Source organism: Anomaloglossus baeobatrachus, chromosome 1 (genome assembly GCF_048569485.1).
Source record: "Anomaloglossus baeobatrachus isolate aAnoBae1 chromosome 1, aAnoBae1.hap1, whole genome shotgun sequence".
Lineage (NCBI taxonomy): Eukaryota > Metazoa > Chordata > Amphibia > Anura > Aromobatidae > Anomaloglossus > Anomaloglossus baeobatrachus.
Window position 1 is genome coordinate 62,689,770 of NC_134353.1, and position 18,397 is coordinate 62,708,166.

The 18,397-nt window shown below is 52.5% G+C and overlaps 1 protein-coding gene across 2 annotated transcripts in view; it reads right to left on the bottom strand.

The window, feature by feature from the left end:
- Positions 1 to 17,690, bottom strand: part of LETM1 (leucine zipper and EF-hand containing transmembrane protein 1) — an 87,070-nt gene extending 69,380 nt beyond the window's left edge. For both annotated transcript variants that reach the window (XM_075346807.1, XM_075346806.1), the window contains exons 1-3: positions 17,519 to 17,690; positions 14,840 to 14,897; positions 13,197 to 13,653 (exon numbers count right to left, since the gene is read on the bottom strand). In XM_075346807.1, the coding sequence (XP_075202922.1) occupies positions 13,197 to 13,653; positions 14,840 to 14,897; positions 17,519 to 17,591 (588 nt within the window). In that variant the 5' untranslated portion in view covers positions 17,592 to 17,690. The remainder of the gene's footprint in view (positions 1 to 13,196; positions 13,654 to 14,839; positions 14,898 to 17,518) is intronic.
- Positions 17,691 to 18,397: the final 707 nt, after the last annotated feature.

Here is an 18,397-nt window from a genome sequence, read left to right on the forward strand (position 1 = left end):
TACAGGGACGGTTAGGCAGGGATTAACAATATACAACCAAAACGGCTTGTGGTTTTGGGTGTATATTGCACCTGACAGGTTCCCTGTAAAGTTACTTTCATTCACCAAAAAAGCAGCAAAAAACACACTTGCATTTTTGCACTCATTGCTTTCAATGGTGAAAAAAAAAAAAGTTGCAAAAAGGCTGAAAGAACTGACACTCTGTAGCAAAAAAAGGCAATAAAAAAAATCAGCAAAATCTTCTTTTTGGAAGTAGTGTTTTACTGTCAGAAGCAGGTTTTGCTGCACAAAAAGAAGGGAATTTTGTTTACTTACCGTAAATTCCTTTTCTTCTAGCTCCTATTGGGAGACCCAGACAATTGGGTGTATAGCTTCTGCCTCCGGAGGCCACACAAAGTATTACACTTTAAAAAGTGTAACCCCTCCCCTCTGCCTATACACCCTCCCGTGGATCACGGGCTCCTCAGTTTTGGTGCAAAAGCAGGAAGGAGGAAACTTATAAATTGGTCTAAGGTAAATTCAATCCGAAGGATGTTCGGAGAACTGAAACCATGAACCAAAAGAACAATTCAACATGAACAACATGTGTACACAAAAGAACAACAGCCCGAAGGGAACAGGGGCGGGTGCTGGGTCTCCCAATAGGAGCTAGAAGAAAAGGAATTTATGGTAAGTAAACAAAATTCCCTTCTTCTTTGTCGCTCCATTGGGAGACCCAGACAATTGGGATGTCCAAAAGCAGTCCCTGGGTGGGTAAAAGAATACCTCGATAAAAAAGAGCCGAAAACGACCCCCTCTTACAGATGGGCAACCGCCGCCTGAAGGACTCGCCTACCTAGACTGGCGTCTGCCGAAGCACAGGTATGCACCTGATAGTGTTTCGTGAAAGTGTGCAGACTAGACCAGGTAGCCGCCTGACACACCTGCTGAGCCGTAGCCCGGTGCCGCAATGCCCAAGACGCACCCACGGCTCTGGTAGAATGGGCTTTCAGCCCCAAAGGAAGCCCAGAAGAACGGTAGGCTTCAAGAATCGGTTCCTTGATCCACCGAGCCAAGGTTGACTTGGAAGCCTGCGAACCCTTACGCTGGCCAGCGACAAGGACAAAGAGCGCATCTGAACAGCGCAGGGGCGCCGTACGAGACACGTAGAGCCGGAGTGCTCTCACCAGATCTAACGAGTGCAAATCCTTTTCACATTGGTGAACTGGATGAGGGCAAAATGAAGGTAAGGAGATATCCTGATTGAGATGAAAAGGGGATACCACCTTAGGGAGAAATTCCGGGACCGGACGCAGAACCACCTTATCCTGGTGAAAAACCAGGAAGGGGGCTTTGCATGACAGCGCTGCCAGCTCCGACACTCTACGGAGCGATGTAACTGCCACTAGAAATGCCACCTTCTGCGAAAGACGTGATAAAGAGACATCCTGCAGTGGCTCGAAAGGTGGTTTCTGAAGAGCCAATAGCACCCTGTTAAGATCCCAGGGTTCCAGTGGACGCTTGTAAGGTGGGACTATGTGGCAAACTCCCTGCAGGAACGTGCGGACCTGCGGAAGCCTGGCTAGGCGCTTTTGAAAAAGAAGGGAATTTTGTTACTTACCGTAAATTCCTTTTCTTCTAGCTCCTATTGGGAGACCCAGACGATTGGGTGTATAGCACTGCCTCCGGAGGCCACACAAAGCAATTACACTAAAAAGTGTAAGGCCCCTCCCCTTCTGGCTATACACCCCCAGTGGGATCACTGGCTCACCAGTTTTAGTGCAAAAGCAAGAAGGAGGAAAGCCAATAACTGGTTTAAACAAATTCACTCCGAAGTAATGTCGGAGAACTGAAAACCGTTCAACATGAACAACATGTGTACCCGAAAAACAACCAAAAATCCCGAAGGACAACAGGGCGGGTGCTGGGTCTCCCAATAGGAGCTAGAAGAAAAGGAATTTACGGTAAGTAACAAAATTCCCTTCTTCTTCGGCGCTCCATTGGGAGACCCAGACGATTGGGACGTCCAAAAGCTGTCCCTGGGTGGGTAAAGAATACCTCATGTTAGAGCTGCAAGACAGCCCTCCCCTATAGGGAGGCAACTGCCGCCTGCAGGACTCTTCTACCTAGGCTGGCGTCCGCCGAAGCATAGGTATGCACCTGATAATGTTTGGTGAAAGTGTGCAGACTCGACCAGGTAGCTGCCTGGCACACCTGTTGAGCCGTAGCCTGGTGTCGCAATGCCCAGGACGCACCCACGGCTCTGGTAGAATGGGCCTTCAGCCCTGATGGAACCGGAAGCCCAGCAGAACGGTAGGCTTCAAGAATTGGTTCTTTGATCCATCGAGCCAGGGTGGCCTTAGAAGCCTGCGACCCTTTGCGCTTACCAGCGACAAGGACAAAGAGTGCATCCGAACGGCGCAAGGGCGCCGTGCGGGAAATGTAGATTCTGAGTGCTCTCACCAGATCTAACAAATGTAAATCCTTCTCATACTGATGAACTGCATGAAAACAAAACGAAGGCAAAGAGATATCCTGATTCAGATGAAAAGAGGATACCACCTTCGGGAGAAACTCCTGAATGGGGCGCAGCACTACCTTGTCCTGGTGGAAGACCAGGAAGGGAGCCTTGGATGACAGCGCTGCCAGCTCAGACACTCTCCGAAGAGATGTGATCGCTACCAGAAAAGCCACTTTCTGTGATAGTCTAGAAATTGAAACCTCCCTCAGAGGCTCGAAGGGCGGCTTCTGGAGGGCAACTAGTACCCTGTTCAGATCCCATGGATCTAACGGCCGCTTGTACGGGGGTACGATATGGCAAACCCCCTGTAGGAACGTGCGCACCTTAGGAAGGCGTGCCAAACGCCTCTGAAAAAAGACGGATAGCGCCGAGACCTGACCTTTAAGGGAGCCGAGCGACAAACCTTTTTCTAACCCAGATTGCAGGAAAGAAAGAAAGGTAGGCAATGCAAATGGCCAGGGAGACACTCCCTGAGCAGAGCACCAGGATAAGAATATCCTCCACGTTCTGTGGTAGATCTTAGCGGACGTGGGCTTCCTAGCCTGTCTCATGGTGGCAACGACCCCTTGGGATAATCCTGAAGACGCTAGGATCCAGGACTCAATGGCCACACAGTCAGGTTCAGGGCCGCAGAATTCCGATGGAAAAACGGCCCTTGGGACAGTAAGTCTGGTCGGTCTGGTAGTGCCCACGGTTGGCCGACCGTGAGCTGCCACAGATCCGGATACCACGCCCTCCTCGGCCAGTCTGGGGCGACGAGTATGACGCGGCTGCAATCGGATCTGATCTTGCGTAGCACTCTGGGAAAGAGTGCCAGAGGTGGAAACACATAAGGGAGCCGGAACTGCGACCAATCTTGCACTAGGGCGTCTGCCGCCAGCGCTCTTTGATCGCGAGACCGTGCCATGAAGGCTGGGACCTTGTTGTTGTGCCGGGACGCCATTAGGTCGACGTCCGGCCTTCCCCATCGGCGACAGATTTCCTGAAACACGTCTGGGTGAAGGGACCATTCCCCTGCGTCCATGCCCTGGCGACTGAGGAAGTCTGCTTCCCAGTTTTCTACGCCGGGGATGTGAACTGCGGATATGGTGGAGGCCGTGGCTTCCACCCACATCAGAATCCGCCGGACTTCCTGGAAGGCTTGCCGACTGCGTGTCCCCCCTCGGTGGTTGATGTATGCCACCGCTGTGGAGTTGTCCGACTGAATTCGGATCTGCCTTCCTTCCAGCCACTGCTGGAAGGCTAGTAGGGCAAGATACACTGCTCTGATTTCCAGAACATTGATCTGAAGGGTGGACTCCTGCTGAGTCCACGTCCCTTGAGCCCTGTGGTGGAGAAAAACTGCTCCCCACCCTGACAGACTCGCGTCTGTCGTGACCACCGCCCAAGACGGTGGTAGGAAGGATCTTCCCTGTGACAATGAGGTGGGAAGAAGCCACCACTGCAGAGAGTCCTTGGCCGTCTGGGAAAGGGAGACTTTCCTGTCCAGGGATGTTGACTTCCCGTCCCATTGGCGGAGAATGTCCCATTGAAGTGGGCGCAGATGAAACTGCGCAAACGGAACCGCCTCTATTGCCGCCCCCATCTACCCGAGGAAGTGCATGAGGCGTCTTAAGGAGTGCGACTGACTTTGAAGGAGAGCCTGCACCCCAGTCTGTAGAGACCGCTGCTTGTCCAGCGGAAGCTTCACTATCGCTGAGAGAGTATGAAACTCCATGCCAAGATACGTTAGTGATTGGGTCGGTGACAGATTTGACTTTGAGAAGTTGATGATCCACCCGAACGTCTGGAGAGTCTCCAGTGCAACAGTCAAGCTGAGTTTGCATGCCTCTTGAGAGGGTGCCTTGACCAGTAGATCGTCCAAGTAAGGGATCACAGAGTGTCCCTGATATGCACTAGACTGCTACCACTGCCGCCATGATCTTGGTGAACACCCGTGGGGCTGTCGCCAGACCAAATGGCAGAGCTACGAACTGAAGATGGTCGTCTCCTATCACGAAGCGTAGAAAGCGTTGGTGCTCTGTAGCAATCGGCACGTGGAGATAAGCATCTTTGATGTCTATTGATGCTAGGAAATCTCCTTGAGACATTGAGGCAATGACTGAGCGGAGGGATTCCATCCGGAACCGCCTGGCGTTCACATGCTTGTTGAGCAGTTTTAGGTCCAGAACAGGACGGAATGAGCCGTCCTTTTTTGGCACCACAAAGAGATTGGAGTAAAAACCTTGACCTCGTTCCTGAAGAGGAACAGGGACCACCACTCCTTCTGCTCTTAGAGAATTCACCGCCTGCAGAAGGGCATCTGCTCGGTCGGGATGTGGGGAAGTTCTGAAGAACCGAGGCGGAGGACGAGAACTGAACTCTATCCTGTACCCGTGAGACAAAATGTCTGTTACCCACCGGTCTTTGACCTGTGGCAGCCAAATGTCGCAAAAACGGGAGAGCCTGCCACCGACCGAGGATGCGGAGGGAGGCGGCCGAAAGTCATGAGGCAGCCGCCTTGGAAGCGGTACCTCCGGTTGCTTTCTTGGGGCGTGAGTGAGCCCGCCAGGAATCAGAGCTTCTTTGCTCTTTCTGAGTCCCTTTGGACGAGGAGAATTGGGGCTTGCCCGAGCCTCGAAAGGACCGAAACTTTGACTGCCACTTCCTCTGTGGAGGTTTGCTTGATCTGGGCTGGGGTAAGGAGGAGTCCTTACCTTTGGACTGTTTAATGATTTCCGCCAATTGCTCACCAAACAGTCTGTCTCCAGATAATGGCAAGCTGGTTAAACATTTTTTAGAAGCAGAATCTGCTTTCCATTCTTTTAACCACAAGGCTCTGCGCAAAACTACAGAGTTGGCGGATGCCATTGAGGTACGGCTCGTAGAGTCCAGTACCGCATTGATAGCGTAGGTCGCAAACGCAGACATATGTGTAGTTAGGGACGCCACTTGCGGCACTGCTGGACGTATGAGAGAGTCCACCTGTGCCAGACCAGCTGAAATAGCTTGGAGCGCCCACACGGCCGCGAATGCTGGAGCAAACGACGCGCCGATAGCTTCATAGACAGATTTCAACCAAAGGTCCATCTGTCTGTCATTGGCATCTTTAAGTGAAGCCCCATCCTCCACTGCAACTATGGATCTAGCTGCCAGCCTGGATATTGGAGGGTCCACTTTTGGACACTGGGTCCAGCGTTTGACCACGTCAGGGGGAAAAGGATAACGTGTATCCTTAAGGCGTTTAGAAAAACGCTTGTCCGGATAAGTATTGTGTTTCTGGATGGATTCTCTGAAGTCAGAGTGGTCCAGAAAAGTACTCAATTTACGCTTGGGATACAGGAAATGGAATTTCTCCTGCTGTGCAGCTGCCTCCTCTGCAGAAGGGGCTGGGGGAGAAATATCCAACAGCCTATTGATGGCCGCTATAAGGTCATTTACCATGGCGTCACCATCTGGCGTATCCAAATTGAGTGCGGCGTCAGGACAAGACTCCTGATCACCCACCTCTGAGCCATCATATAGAGACCCTTCTCGCTGAGACCCTGATCCGCGTGATGACGTGGAGGGTCTCTCCCAGCGAGCTCGCTTAGGCGGACTGGGACTGTCATCGGAGTCAGAGCCCTCAGCCTGTGATGCCTGGGACCCCCTTGAATTACGGATTAATTCCAGCTGAGGGGGGCCGGGGAACATAGACACAGCGGTGTCCATGGTCTGAGCAACTGGCCTGGACTGCAAGGTTTCCAGGATTTTTGCCATAGTCACAGACATTTTATCAGCAAAAACTGCAAATTCTGACCCCGTCACCGGGGCAGGGGTCGCAGGCGACTCTGCCTGGGCTACCACCACCATATGCTCTGGCTGACGAAGTGCCACTGGGACTGAACATTGCACACAATGAGAGTCGTTGGAGCCTGCTGGTAGATTAGCCCCACATGCTGTACAAGCAGTGTATACAGCCCTTGCCTTGGCACCCTTGCGTTTTGTGGATGACATGTTGTTGTCTCCCCAGAGTAATATAGGGTATACAGCCAAGAAGCGACCGAACAGTGCAGTATATATAAATATATATAAATATATCTGGTACAGCGAAAAACAGTACACAAATATAACACTGTGGCACTAGTGGGGCCGCACGTATGTGCTGCTTACCGCCCGCTTAGCGCGGGTGTGTGGTCGCCAGAAATCCCTAGCCTGGGTCCCCTAGAGCCTGCGTCCGTTCTCCAGCCAGACTGCATGTGTATAATGGCTGCCGGCGTCCTGGGGAGCTGCAAGCCTGGGGGCGGGCCTAGGGCGTGCACAGAGAAAAAGCGCGAAGCCTGTGTCCTACTGTGCTCAGTGAGAGCGCTGGAGCATGTAAATCGTGCTCCAGCCCTCGGCGCTGCCGATTGAACAACGTCTCTCCCCTACACTGATTGACAGGGTGGGGGGCGTTAACGAAGCGGAGCTAGGCCGCAGAAAAACCGGGAACTAAAGTTAGAAGCGCCGCCGCCGTAAAAGCGCGGTCGGCGCGTCCCCGGCGCACTACAAGTCGCAGCTGCGCCGCCGCTCCAGGGGCGGTCGGCGCGGCGATCCACACACATAAAGTCCCCCAGTAATCTGCGGGGACTATAAGCCCAGCGCACAGCGCTACAGTCCCCGGCGCACTAGCACACCCAGCAAGTCTGGGGTGTGCGTGGCCTGTCATACGGGGACACAGAGTACCTGAAAGTTGCAGGGCCTTGTCCCTGAACGGCACTCCCGCTCCACATCCAGCAGGTTCTATGGGTCTGTGGATGGAGCCCGGCCTCAGGGCTTGGTGGCCGGTAAGATCCCACTTCCTCAGAGCCCCTCAGGGGGATGGGGAAGGAAAAACAGCATGTGGGCTCCAGCCTCCGTACCCGCAATGGGTACCTCAACCTTATGAACCACAAGTGGGGTAAGAAGGGAGCATGCTGGGGGCCCCATATGGGCCCTCTTTTCTTCCATCCGATATAGTCAGCAGCTACTGCTGACTAAACAGTGGAGCTATGCGTGGATGTCTGACCTCCTTCGCACAAAGCAGAAAACTGGTGAGCCAGTGATCCCACTGGGGGTGTATAGCCAGAAGGGGAGGGGCCTTACACTTTTTAGTGTAATTGCTTTGTGTGGCCTCCGGAGGCAGTGCTATACACCCAATCGTCTGGGTCTCCCAATGGAGCGCCGAAGAAATACGGATAGCGCCGATACTTGTCCCTTGAGAGAGCCGAGAGACAAACCCTTGTCCATTCCGGATTGAAGGAATGAAAGAAAAGTGGGTAAGGCAAAGGGCCAGGGAGTAAAACCCTTATCAGAGCACCAGGATAAGAAGATCCTCCAAGACCTGTGATAGATTTTGGCGGACGTTGGTTTCCTGGCCTGTCTCATAGTGGCAATGACATCTTGAGATAACCCTGAGGACGCTAGGAGCCAGGACTCAATGGCCACACAGTCAGGTTGAGGGCCGCAGAATTCAGATGGAAAAACGGCCCTTGAGACAGCAAGTCTGGGCGGTCTGGGAGCGCCCACGGTTGACCCACCGTGAGATGCCACAGATCCGGGTACCACGACCGCCTCGGCCAATCTGGGGCGACGAGAATGGCGCGACGACAGTCGGACCTGATTTTGCGTAGCACTCTGGGCAGCATTGCCAGAGGAGGAAATACATAGGGCAGTCGAAACTGCGACCAATCCTGAACTAATGCGTCCGCCGCCAGAGCTCTGTGATCCTGAGACCGGGCCATGAATGCCGGGACTTTGTTGTTGTGCCGTGACGCCATGAGATCGACGTCCGGCGTTCCCCAGCGGCGACAGATCTCTCGAAACACGTCTGGGTGAAGAGACCATTCCCCCGCGTCCATGCCCTGTCGACTGAGAAAATCTGCTTCCCAGTTTTCTACGCCCGGGATGTGAACTGCGGAGATGGTGGAAGCTGTGGCTTCCACCCACTGCAGAATCCGTCGGACTTCCTGGAAGGCTTGACGACTGCGAGTGCCGCCTTGGTGGTTGATGTATGCGACGGCAGTGGCGTTGTCCGACTGGATTCGGATCTGCCTGCCCTCCAGCCACCGATGGAAAGCCAATAGGGCTAGATACACTGCCCTTATCTCCAGAATATTGATCTGAAGGGAAGACTCTATCGGAGTCCAGGTTCCCTGAGCCCTGTGGTGGAGAAAAACCGCCCCCCACCCTGACAGGCTCGCGTCCGTGGTGACCACAGCCCAGGTGGGGGGGTAGGAAGGATTTTCCCTGTGATAGAGAGTTGGGAAGGAGCCACCATTTAAGTGACGTCTTGGTTGCAAGGGAAAGAGAGACGACCTCCTGTCGTGAAGACGACCTCCTGTCCCATTTGCGGAGAATGTCCCACTGGAGTGGCCGCAGATGGAATTGCGCGAAGGGCACTGCCTCCATCGCTGCCACCATCTTCCCCAGGAAGTGCATGAGGCGCCTCAAGGGGTGTGACTGACCCCGAAGAAGAGATTGCACCCCTGTCTGCAGCGAATGCTGTTTGTCCAGCGGAAGCTTGACTATCGCTGAGAGAGTATGAAACTCCATCCCGAGGTAAGTCAGTGATTGGGTCGGTGTCAACTTGGATTTTGGGAAGTTGATGATCCACCCGAACTGCTGGAGAGTCGCCAGAGCGACGGAAAGGCTGTTTTGACACGCCATCTGAGAGGGTGCCCTGACCAGAAGATCGTCTAAGTAGGGAATCACCGAGTGGCCCTGTGAGTGTAGGACCGCCACAACAGATGCCATGACCTTGGTGAACACCCGTGGGGCTGTTGCCAGGCCGCAATGCCACGAACTGGAGGTGTTCGTCCCCGATGGCGAAACGCAAAAAGCGTTGATGTTCGGGTGCGATCGGCACATGGAGATAAGCCTCCTTGATGTCGATCGATGCTAGGAAGTCTCCTTGTGACATCGATGCGATGACCGAGCAGAGAGATTCCATCCGAAAACGTCTGGTGCTCACATGTCTGTTGAGCAGTTTGAGGTCCAGAACGGGACGGAACGAGCCGTCCTTCTTTGGCACCACAAACAAGTTGGAGTAAAAGCCGCGACCATGTTCCTGGAGGGGAACAGGGATCACAACTCCTTCTGTCTTCAGAGCGTTCACCGCCTGAAAAAGTGCATCGGCTCGCTCGGGGGGCGGAGATGTTCTGAAGAAACGAGTCGGGGGACGAGAGCTGAACTCTATCCTGTAACCGTGAGACAGAATGTCTCTCACCCATCGGTCTTGAACATGTGGCCACCAGGCGTCGCAAAAGCGGGAGAGCCTGCCACCGACCGAGGATGCGGTTCGGGGATGCCGAGAGTCATGAGGAGGCCGCCTTGGAAGCAGTGCCTCCTGCGGCCTTTTGGGGGCGTGACTTGGACCGCCACGCATAGGAGTTCCTCTGGCCTTTCTCCGGCCTGCTGGACGAAGAGGATTGGGGCTTGGCAGAGGGACGAAAGGACCGAAACCTCGATTGTATTTTCCGTTGCTGAGGTCTCTTTGGTTTGGACTGGGGTAAGGAGGAGTCCTTTCCCTTGGATTCCTTAATAATCTCATCCAATCGTTCACCAAACAAGCGGTCGCCAGCAAACGGCAAACCGGTTAAGAACCTCATGGAAGCAGAGTCTGCCTTCCATTCGCGCAGCCACATGGCCCTGCGGACTGCCACAGAGTTAGCGGATGCCACCGCGGTACGGCTAGCAGAGTCTAGAACTGCGTTCATGGCGTAGGAAGAAAAAGCTGACGCCTGAGAAGTCAAAGACGCAACCTGCGGAGCAGAATTACGTGTGACTGCATTAATCTCAGCCAGACAAGCTGAAATAGCTTGGAGTGCCCACACGGCTGCAAAAGCCGGGGCAAAAGACGCGCCCGTGGCTTCATAGATGGATTTCACCAGGAGCTCTATCTGCCTGTCAGTGGCATCCTTTAGCGATGAGCCATCTGCAACCGATACTACAGATCTAGCCGCCAATCTGGAGACTGGGGGATCTACCTTAGGACATTGAACCCAACCCTTAACTACGTCAGAGGGGAAGGGGTAACGTGTGTCAGTAAGGCGCTTAGTAAAGCGCTTGTCCGGAACCGCTCTGGGCTTCTGGACAGCATCTCTGAAGTTAGAGTGATCGAAAAACGCACTCCGTGTACGTTTGGGGAACCGAAACTGGTGTTTCTCCTGCTGAGAAGTCGACTCCTCTACAGGTGGCGGCGGGGGAGACAGATCTAACACCTGGTTGATGGACGAGATAAGATCATTTACTATGGCGTCCCCTTCAGGTGTGTCAAGATTGAGAGCAACGTCAGGGTCAGAGCCCTGAGCTGCGACGTCCGCCTCGTCCTCCAGAGAGTCCTCAAACTGGGAACCCGAGCAGCGTGAAGAAGTCGGGGAAGATTCCCAGCGGGCCCGCTTAGCCGGTCTGGGACTGTGGTCCGGGCCGGAGTCCTCCACGTGAGACCTAGGGACCCCCTGGGAACGTGCTGCGGCGCGGACAGAGGGGCCTGGAGGCGAAGATCCAACAGGGCCCGGGGCCTGTGTAAGGACCGGTCTGGACTGCAAAGCTTCAAGCAGCTTGGCAGACCATTTGTCCATAGACTGAGCCATGGATTGTTAGAGAGTTTTTCAGCAAAAACTGCAAACTCTGTCCCTGCCGCCTGGACAGGGGGGTCTACCTGAGCCGAGGGGCCCACTAGTGACCGAGGCTCCGGCTGAGCAAGCAAAACAGGGGTTGAGCATTGCTCACAGTGAGGGTAGGTGGAACCCGCAGGTAACTTAGCCGCACAAGAGGTACAGGTCGCAAAATAACCCTGTGCCTTGGCACCCTTGCTCCTTGTGGACGACATGCTGTTGTCTCCTAGGAGAGTGATCACTGAGGGTATATGGGGAGTGTATACAGCCCGACCGAACAGAAATATATAAATATATATATAGTATCTATTCCGGCACCCTAAGGGGACCAGCACCGGGTGACCGGTATGGCTTACCGACCGCTAAAAAGCGGAGTGTGTGTCCTCCAGATTCCCTGCCTTAGGTCTCCCAGCGTTGCAGAGCTCTTTCCAGGTAATCCTCCACCGGCAGAATGCCAAAGAAATGGCTGCCGGAGCTCTCTGGGGAGGAGTGGGGCCGTGGGCGGCGTTAGAAAAGTGCGGGAATCTGGAGTCCCCACAGTGATCAGTGAGGGGGGAGGAAACATACAGGATGCTCCGGCCCTCACATCCGACGTCAGGTCGGCAGTCCCGCCCTTACCCCTGATAGACAGGCCCGGGGGCGGGAGTTTTGCTACTAGGCCGCAATTGAAGCCGGGGACTAAATTTAAGACCGCGGCCGACAAACAGGCGCGGTCGGCGCGGAAGTCCGCCGGCCGTCACAAATAAGCAGCTGCTGCAGCGTCCGGGATGAAGGCGCTCCATGCGCATCCCCCATGGGGATACAGAGTACCTTAGTGTTGCAGGGCCCGGTCCCTGAGGATAAATAAACTCCTGTCCGACAGATTCCCACAGGGGCTGCGGAGGGAGCACGGTCCCAGTGAATGGATGACCGCTCAGGATCCCACTTCTCCCAGAGCCGCTAAGGGATGGTGAAAGAGACGGCATGAGGCTCCGGCCTTTGTACCCACAATGGGTACCTCAACCTTAACAGCACCGCCGACGTAGTGGGGTGAGAAGGGAACATGCCGGGGGCCCCGTGGGGGCCCACTTTTCTTCCAACCGATATAACCAAAATGAGAATGCATGAGTGGATGTGTGTCTCCTTCCACACAAAGCTTAAAACTGAGGAGCCCGTGATGCACGGGGGGGTGTATAGGCAGTGGGGAGGGGTTACACTTTTTAAAGTGTAATACTTTGTGTGGCCTTCGGAGGCAGAAGCTATACACCCAATTGTCTGGGTCTCCCAATGGAGCGACAAAGAAAAAAAAAAAAACAGCAAAAAGGCAGTGTGTGAACATAGCCTTGAACTCATGAAAAAAAGCGATGCAAAAAGACGTAGGAAAAAGCTACGTGAGAACATATAGGCTATAGGGGTGACGATGCTGCACACAATCACCATGAGAGCATAATCTCTTTACGTCGTTTCATAGCGTACTAATATAATAGTATAATATATATATATATATATATACACACATACACATACACACACACACACACACATGTATTATATATACACACAGGGTGGTTTAAAAGTGGGTGTACAGTATGTGTAATAGGGTTATCAAACATGGTGTAAAGTGAAACTGACTCAGTTGCCATTAGCAACCAATCAGATTCCACCTTTCATTCTTCACAGACTCTTTGGAAAATGAAAGGTAGAATCTGATTGGTTGCTAAGGGCAGCTGAGCCAGTTTCTCTTTACACCATGTTTGATAACCCTATTACACACACTGTCCACCTACTTGCGGACCACCCTGTGTATCTTCTGTATAGGGAGTGCAGGGGAGGACGCGGCTCGCAGGCGTGCGCCCCATTAAGTAGTATCGGTCTGATACGATTCCCCCAGACGTCAGCGCTGGCACCGGGCAGCCGCTCCTGCTGATTGCTGGTAACAATTAGTGAAACATGCCGGGATGACTCAGCCGCCGTGTGCAGACAGGTCCCGGGGTAGGACGGTCGTACAGCACACAGACGAGCCCGGGCGCAGCTACATCAGTCACTGCAACTATGGCAGGGCTCATATCCAGATCCAATATGGCAGCCCGGCGGAGGTCGCCCCACGTCCCCCCCTTTCTTACCTGTCTCCGCTCCCTTCTGGATAAATTGCTCCCGTTGAGGATGTTCCACATCATCCGGGCGGCGATTTTGGTGTCTATCCAGAGGAGGCGGAAGCCGTGGTAATAATGCTTTAGCTCGTCCATCACCCTCTGCCCTATAGACCTCTTCACCGTCTCCACCTCCGTGTTGGGGCTGTACACCGGGCCGCCTTCCTCCAGCTTTTTATTTTTGTCCTTCAAAGACTTTAAGGATTTTTCTACCACGGAGTCGTCGAATAAAGGGCTGGAAGAGTGCAAGCTCCGGACGGAGGCGTACCGGGGTCCTGGGCTGCCGGCCGCCCCTCTCCACGCTGGGGACGAAGCGCTGACTGTAATGTAGCTTCTTTCGGGTCCGTTAGTTCGGGAGAAGCCGCCATCCCCGCCTGTTAGGGAAATGTAAACCGGATGGGCGGCAGCAGAACTCCGAAAGTGAGAAGAGCTGGGAGCAAAAGAAAGACGAAGAAGTATAATAGCGGTATCATTTTTCTGTACATTATACTGTAAAATGAATGGCATCAAGGCTGTGATCGTCTGCAGCGGTCAGGGGATTGATACTTTCCATTATGCAGTAAAGTGAATGGCGTCAGAGCTGTGATCGGCTGCAGCGGTCAGGGCACTGATTCTGTATGTTATATGGTAAAATGAATGTCGTCAGGGCTGTGATCGTCTGCAGCGGTCAGGGGATTGATACTTTCCATTATGCAGTAAAGTGAATGGCGTCAGAGCTGTGATCGGCTGCAGCGGTCAGGGGACTGATTCTGTATGTTATATGGTAAAATGAATGTCGTCAGGGCTGTGATCGTCTGCAGCGGTCAGGGGATTGATTCTTTCCATTATACAGTAAAGTGAATGGCGTCAGAGCTGTGATCGGCTGCAGAGGTCAGGGGACTGATTCTGTATGTTATACGGTAAAATGGATGGCGCCAGGGCTGTGACTGGCTGCAGTGGTCAGTTGACTGATGAACATGACCAGAAAAGTCCTGTCCCAGTCATCTGACCGCTGCAGCTAATCAATTCCTCAATCATGCGGCTAAGAAATGGAATGTCATCAGTGTGTGTCTGGAGAATAGAATGAAATATATATATATATATATATATATACTCATTGACCTATATAGGGGTCCACTGAAACCCCCCTCCATTCCAGGAAGGAGCAGATCCACCTGACTCAGTGGGGTCAACCTGATAGGGTTCCTCTGGGTCTCGCCATTATTTATATATAAATATAAGAAAGACCCCATAAATAGACATATATATAACCCCACTGAGTCAGGTAGATCTGCTCCTTCCTCGAATGGAGGGGGGCTTTGGCGGACCCCGATATAGGTCAATGAGTGCAACGGATCCTGCACTTTGCTGCAGCCTATGATTGGCCATACACTATAATCCAGAAACACCCCATACATATGCATGCTCGGCTCAGCAGAGCGTGCATGTGTGCGCACTAAACTGCTGTCAGACTCCTCCTGCAGCTCTCTATCCTGGCAACTACACGATCAGACAGTTGACATCCATCCCCGTCTCCTGCGCCCCGTTATCAGCGAGGACAGGTAATGTGTACCGACACCAGAAGGCAACTGTATTGTAAAAACTGGCAGAAATCCACGGGTGAGATAAACTCTTACCGATGATTATTCAACCGTAAGGAAGTGCAACCGAGACACACGCGATCCGAGAAGAGACCTGGAAAAGAAAAATGAGGAGGATCAGTCATGAGTGATTAGAGAAAAGCCTCGGCTCCTTTCCTCCAGCAGCGCCCCCCTTATACAGTGGTGGTGTCGGGTACTGCAGCTCAGAATCCCTTTACCTTCGTCCACCAGGAGCGAGACGCAGCTTTTCGCTTCGGCACTGCTGTAGTGTTACACTGTCTGATCCCACCAGTCGTCCCAGTCCAGCTTTAACCAGTTACTGGTAGTTACTGGGAGGCCGGAGACATTGTTTAACAGCGCAGGACCCGACAGTGACCAGTTTCCACCGGTAAATAAGAGCCCAGCCTCGTACAGCAAATCCACAGTAATCCTCCGGCCACCTGCTCGCCTTAAAGACAGATCAAGTGTGGGCGATTCATGATCCCTGGGGGGCAAGAGGGGGTCCCATCAATAAGAGTGGGGTCCTAATGCAGCAGCACTCACTGTCTGCAGCCCCAGAGACCGCACGCTTTCCCACTGCAACAGTTTTATAAGCTTGAAGATTCCCGAAAAAAAAATTAGTTTACCTCCTTTAAAGAGAATCTGTCAGCGGGATCTCACCCCAGACTATATGTACATGTAGGGCAGCACGGTGGCTCAGTGGTTAGCACTTTACTCTTGTGGTGGCTCAGTGGTTAGCACTTTACTCTTGTGGTGGCTCAGTGGTTAGCACTGCAGTCTTGCAGCACTGGGGTCCTGGGTTCAAATCCCACCAAGGACACCATCTGCAAGGAGTTTGTATGTTCTCCCCGTTTTTTCGTGGGTTCTCCGGTTTCCTCCCACACTCCAAAGATATACAGATAGGGGCTCTAGATTGTGAGCCCCAATGGGGACAATGTTGCCAATGTATGTAAAGCGCTGTGGAATATGTTAGCGCTATATAAAAATAAAGATTTGATTTTTTTTTTATGTAGCTTCTTCGCAGTAAAGTCCAACCATATCCTTACACGGCGGGTCCGATCCTCCGTCACTGAGAAATCAGCGTTTGTATTGATATGCAAATGAGGCTGAAGATCTGAAGCCTCCGTCACTCCAGCTCTATTCCCCACACAGCACTGCCTCTTCCTGATTGGCTGACAGCCTCTATAGTGTGTGTCTTCAGGCAAAGGAACTGTCAATCAAGCAGGAGGCGGCAGCCCTGGATGGGTAATAGAGTTAGAGTGACATAGGTTTCAGACCTACAAGTAGCTCTTCAGGGTCATTTGTGTAGTAATTAAAACACTGATTTCTCAGGATTGTGGCTGAAGAGCTATTTTGAAGATCTGAAGCCTCTGTCACTCCAGCTCTATTCCCCACCCAGTGCTGCCTCCTCCTGCTTGGATGACAGCCTCTGTGCTGTTACTTTTTCAGACGAAGGAACTGTCACTCTGGAGGAGTTGGAGCTGGGTGGGGAATAGAGCGGGAGTGACGGAGGCTTCAGAGCTACAAGTATCTCTTCAGCCACAATCCTGAGAAATCAGTGTTTTAATTACTACACAAATGACCCTGAAGAGCTACTTGTAGGTCTGAAACCTATGTCACTCCAGCTCTATTACCCAATTATACAAGTAGCTCTTCAGCCTCATTTGTATATCAATTATAACACTGATTTCTCAGGATTGAGGCTGAAGAGCTATTTGTAGATCTGAAGCCCCTGTTACTCTAGTTCTATTCCACCACCGCCTCCTCCAGACTGACAACTCCTTTGCCTGGAAAACTAACAGCACAGAGGCTGTCAGCCAAGCAGGAAGAGGCAGCGCCAGGTGGGGAAAACAGCTGGAGTGACAAAGGGATCAGATCTACAAATAACTCTACAGTCTCAATCCTGAGAAATCAGTGTTTAAAAAAAAAATGCAAGTGAGGCTGAAGAACTAGTTGTAGATCTGAAGCCTCCATCACTCCAGGTCTATTTCCCACCCAGCTCTGCCTCCTTCTGCTTGATTGACAGCTCCTTTGCCCCTGAAGTCACACAGTATAGACACTGTCAGTCAAGCAGAAGGAGGCAGTGCTGGTTGGGGAAAAGAGCTGGAGTGACCTGAGAAATCAGTGCTTTAATCAATATACAAACGCGGCTGCAGAGATATTTGTAGATCTGACCCCTCCGTCACTCCAGCTCTATTCCCCATCGAACTCTTCGTTATTGATTAGCATAGCATAAAAGCCATCAGTTAAGCAGGATGCAGCGGCGCTGGGTGGGGAATAGAGCTGGAGTGACCAACACTTCAGATCTACGATAGCTCTTATTTGCATATCAATTCAAACGCTGGTTACTTTTATCGCACAAATACAAGGCATTAGGTATAAAAATAATTTCTACAATTGTGTTTCATTAAATATTTAGCACTGTTTGACTTCTATACAGTCTCTAAGGCTTCAGAATGAGTGAACTGAGACTCTGTCAGTGAGCTCAGTATGATAGGACAGCTTGTAGCTGTGATTTGCCTCTTTCTGGACTCCTCTTTGCTGATATATGACCACAACAAAGCTCAATTTTCAGATATATACTATCCCTAAAGGGTGGACAATCCCTTTAAGCACAGAAAAGCCACATATAACCATATGTATGGGGGATTGCAGCCACATTACACAGGTGTACCCCGGCCTGTGACTCTCAGGCTTCCCCGGCCTCCTCCTCACCTCTGCCACTGTCTCCCCTCTTCCACAGCAGCGAGGCCCTGGGCAGGCTGCCTCTCACCAGCAGGGCGGCCATGCTGTCAGGACGGGCGGACGGTGAGAATTACAGATCAGTCCTCGCTGAATGTTGCCCCATGTCCTGCAGTGCTGCCAGAACAATCCCCGCCTCAACTGCGCCTGCGCAGAAACAATTTGCCGGTTAAACGGGGAGGAGCTGCGGGATGACGTAATGGACACGTGATCGCGTCTGCGCGTGCTGTAGAGGCCATTTTGGATGAGCGATGCAGAACACTTGCAGGCCACGTGATTCTGCTCTTCGCTGGGACAGGGGTGGAATGACGCAATCGCTCGCCAAATAACATGAGCGGCCATTTTGGTAGTGGGCAAAACCGGGCACTGTGACATTGCAGGTGATTGGTTCATAAAGCAAGGGTCATCCTGCTGTGTGAGAGTCTGATTCATCTTACCCATGAGGCAGCGCGCCGGGCAGTCTTTATTCCCCTCCAGTCTTCAGTGTAATTTTTTCAAATTATTAACCCCTTCGCAAATGGACGATAGCTATAGAAACTCCCCACGTGACACCAATGCAGGAGTCCCCCAACTATGGCTATAGAGACCCCCGACATGACACTATCGCAGGAGACCCCCAGCTGTAACTATAGAGACCCCCCAACATGACACCATTGCAAGAGACCTCCAGCTATAGCTATAGAGACCCCCCAACATGACACCATCGCAAGACACCTCCAGCTATAGCTATAGAGACCCCCAACATGACACCATCGCAGGAGAACTCCAGCTAGAGCTGTAGAGACCCCCCAACATGACACCATTGCAAGACACCTCCAGCTATAGCTATAGAGACCCCCCAACATGAGACCA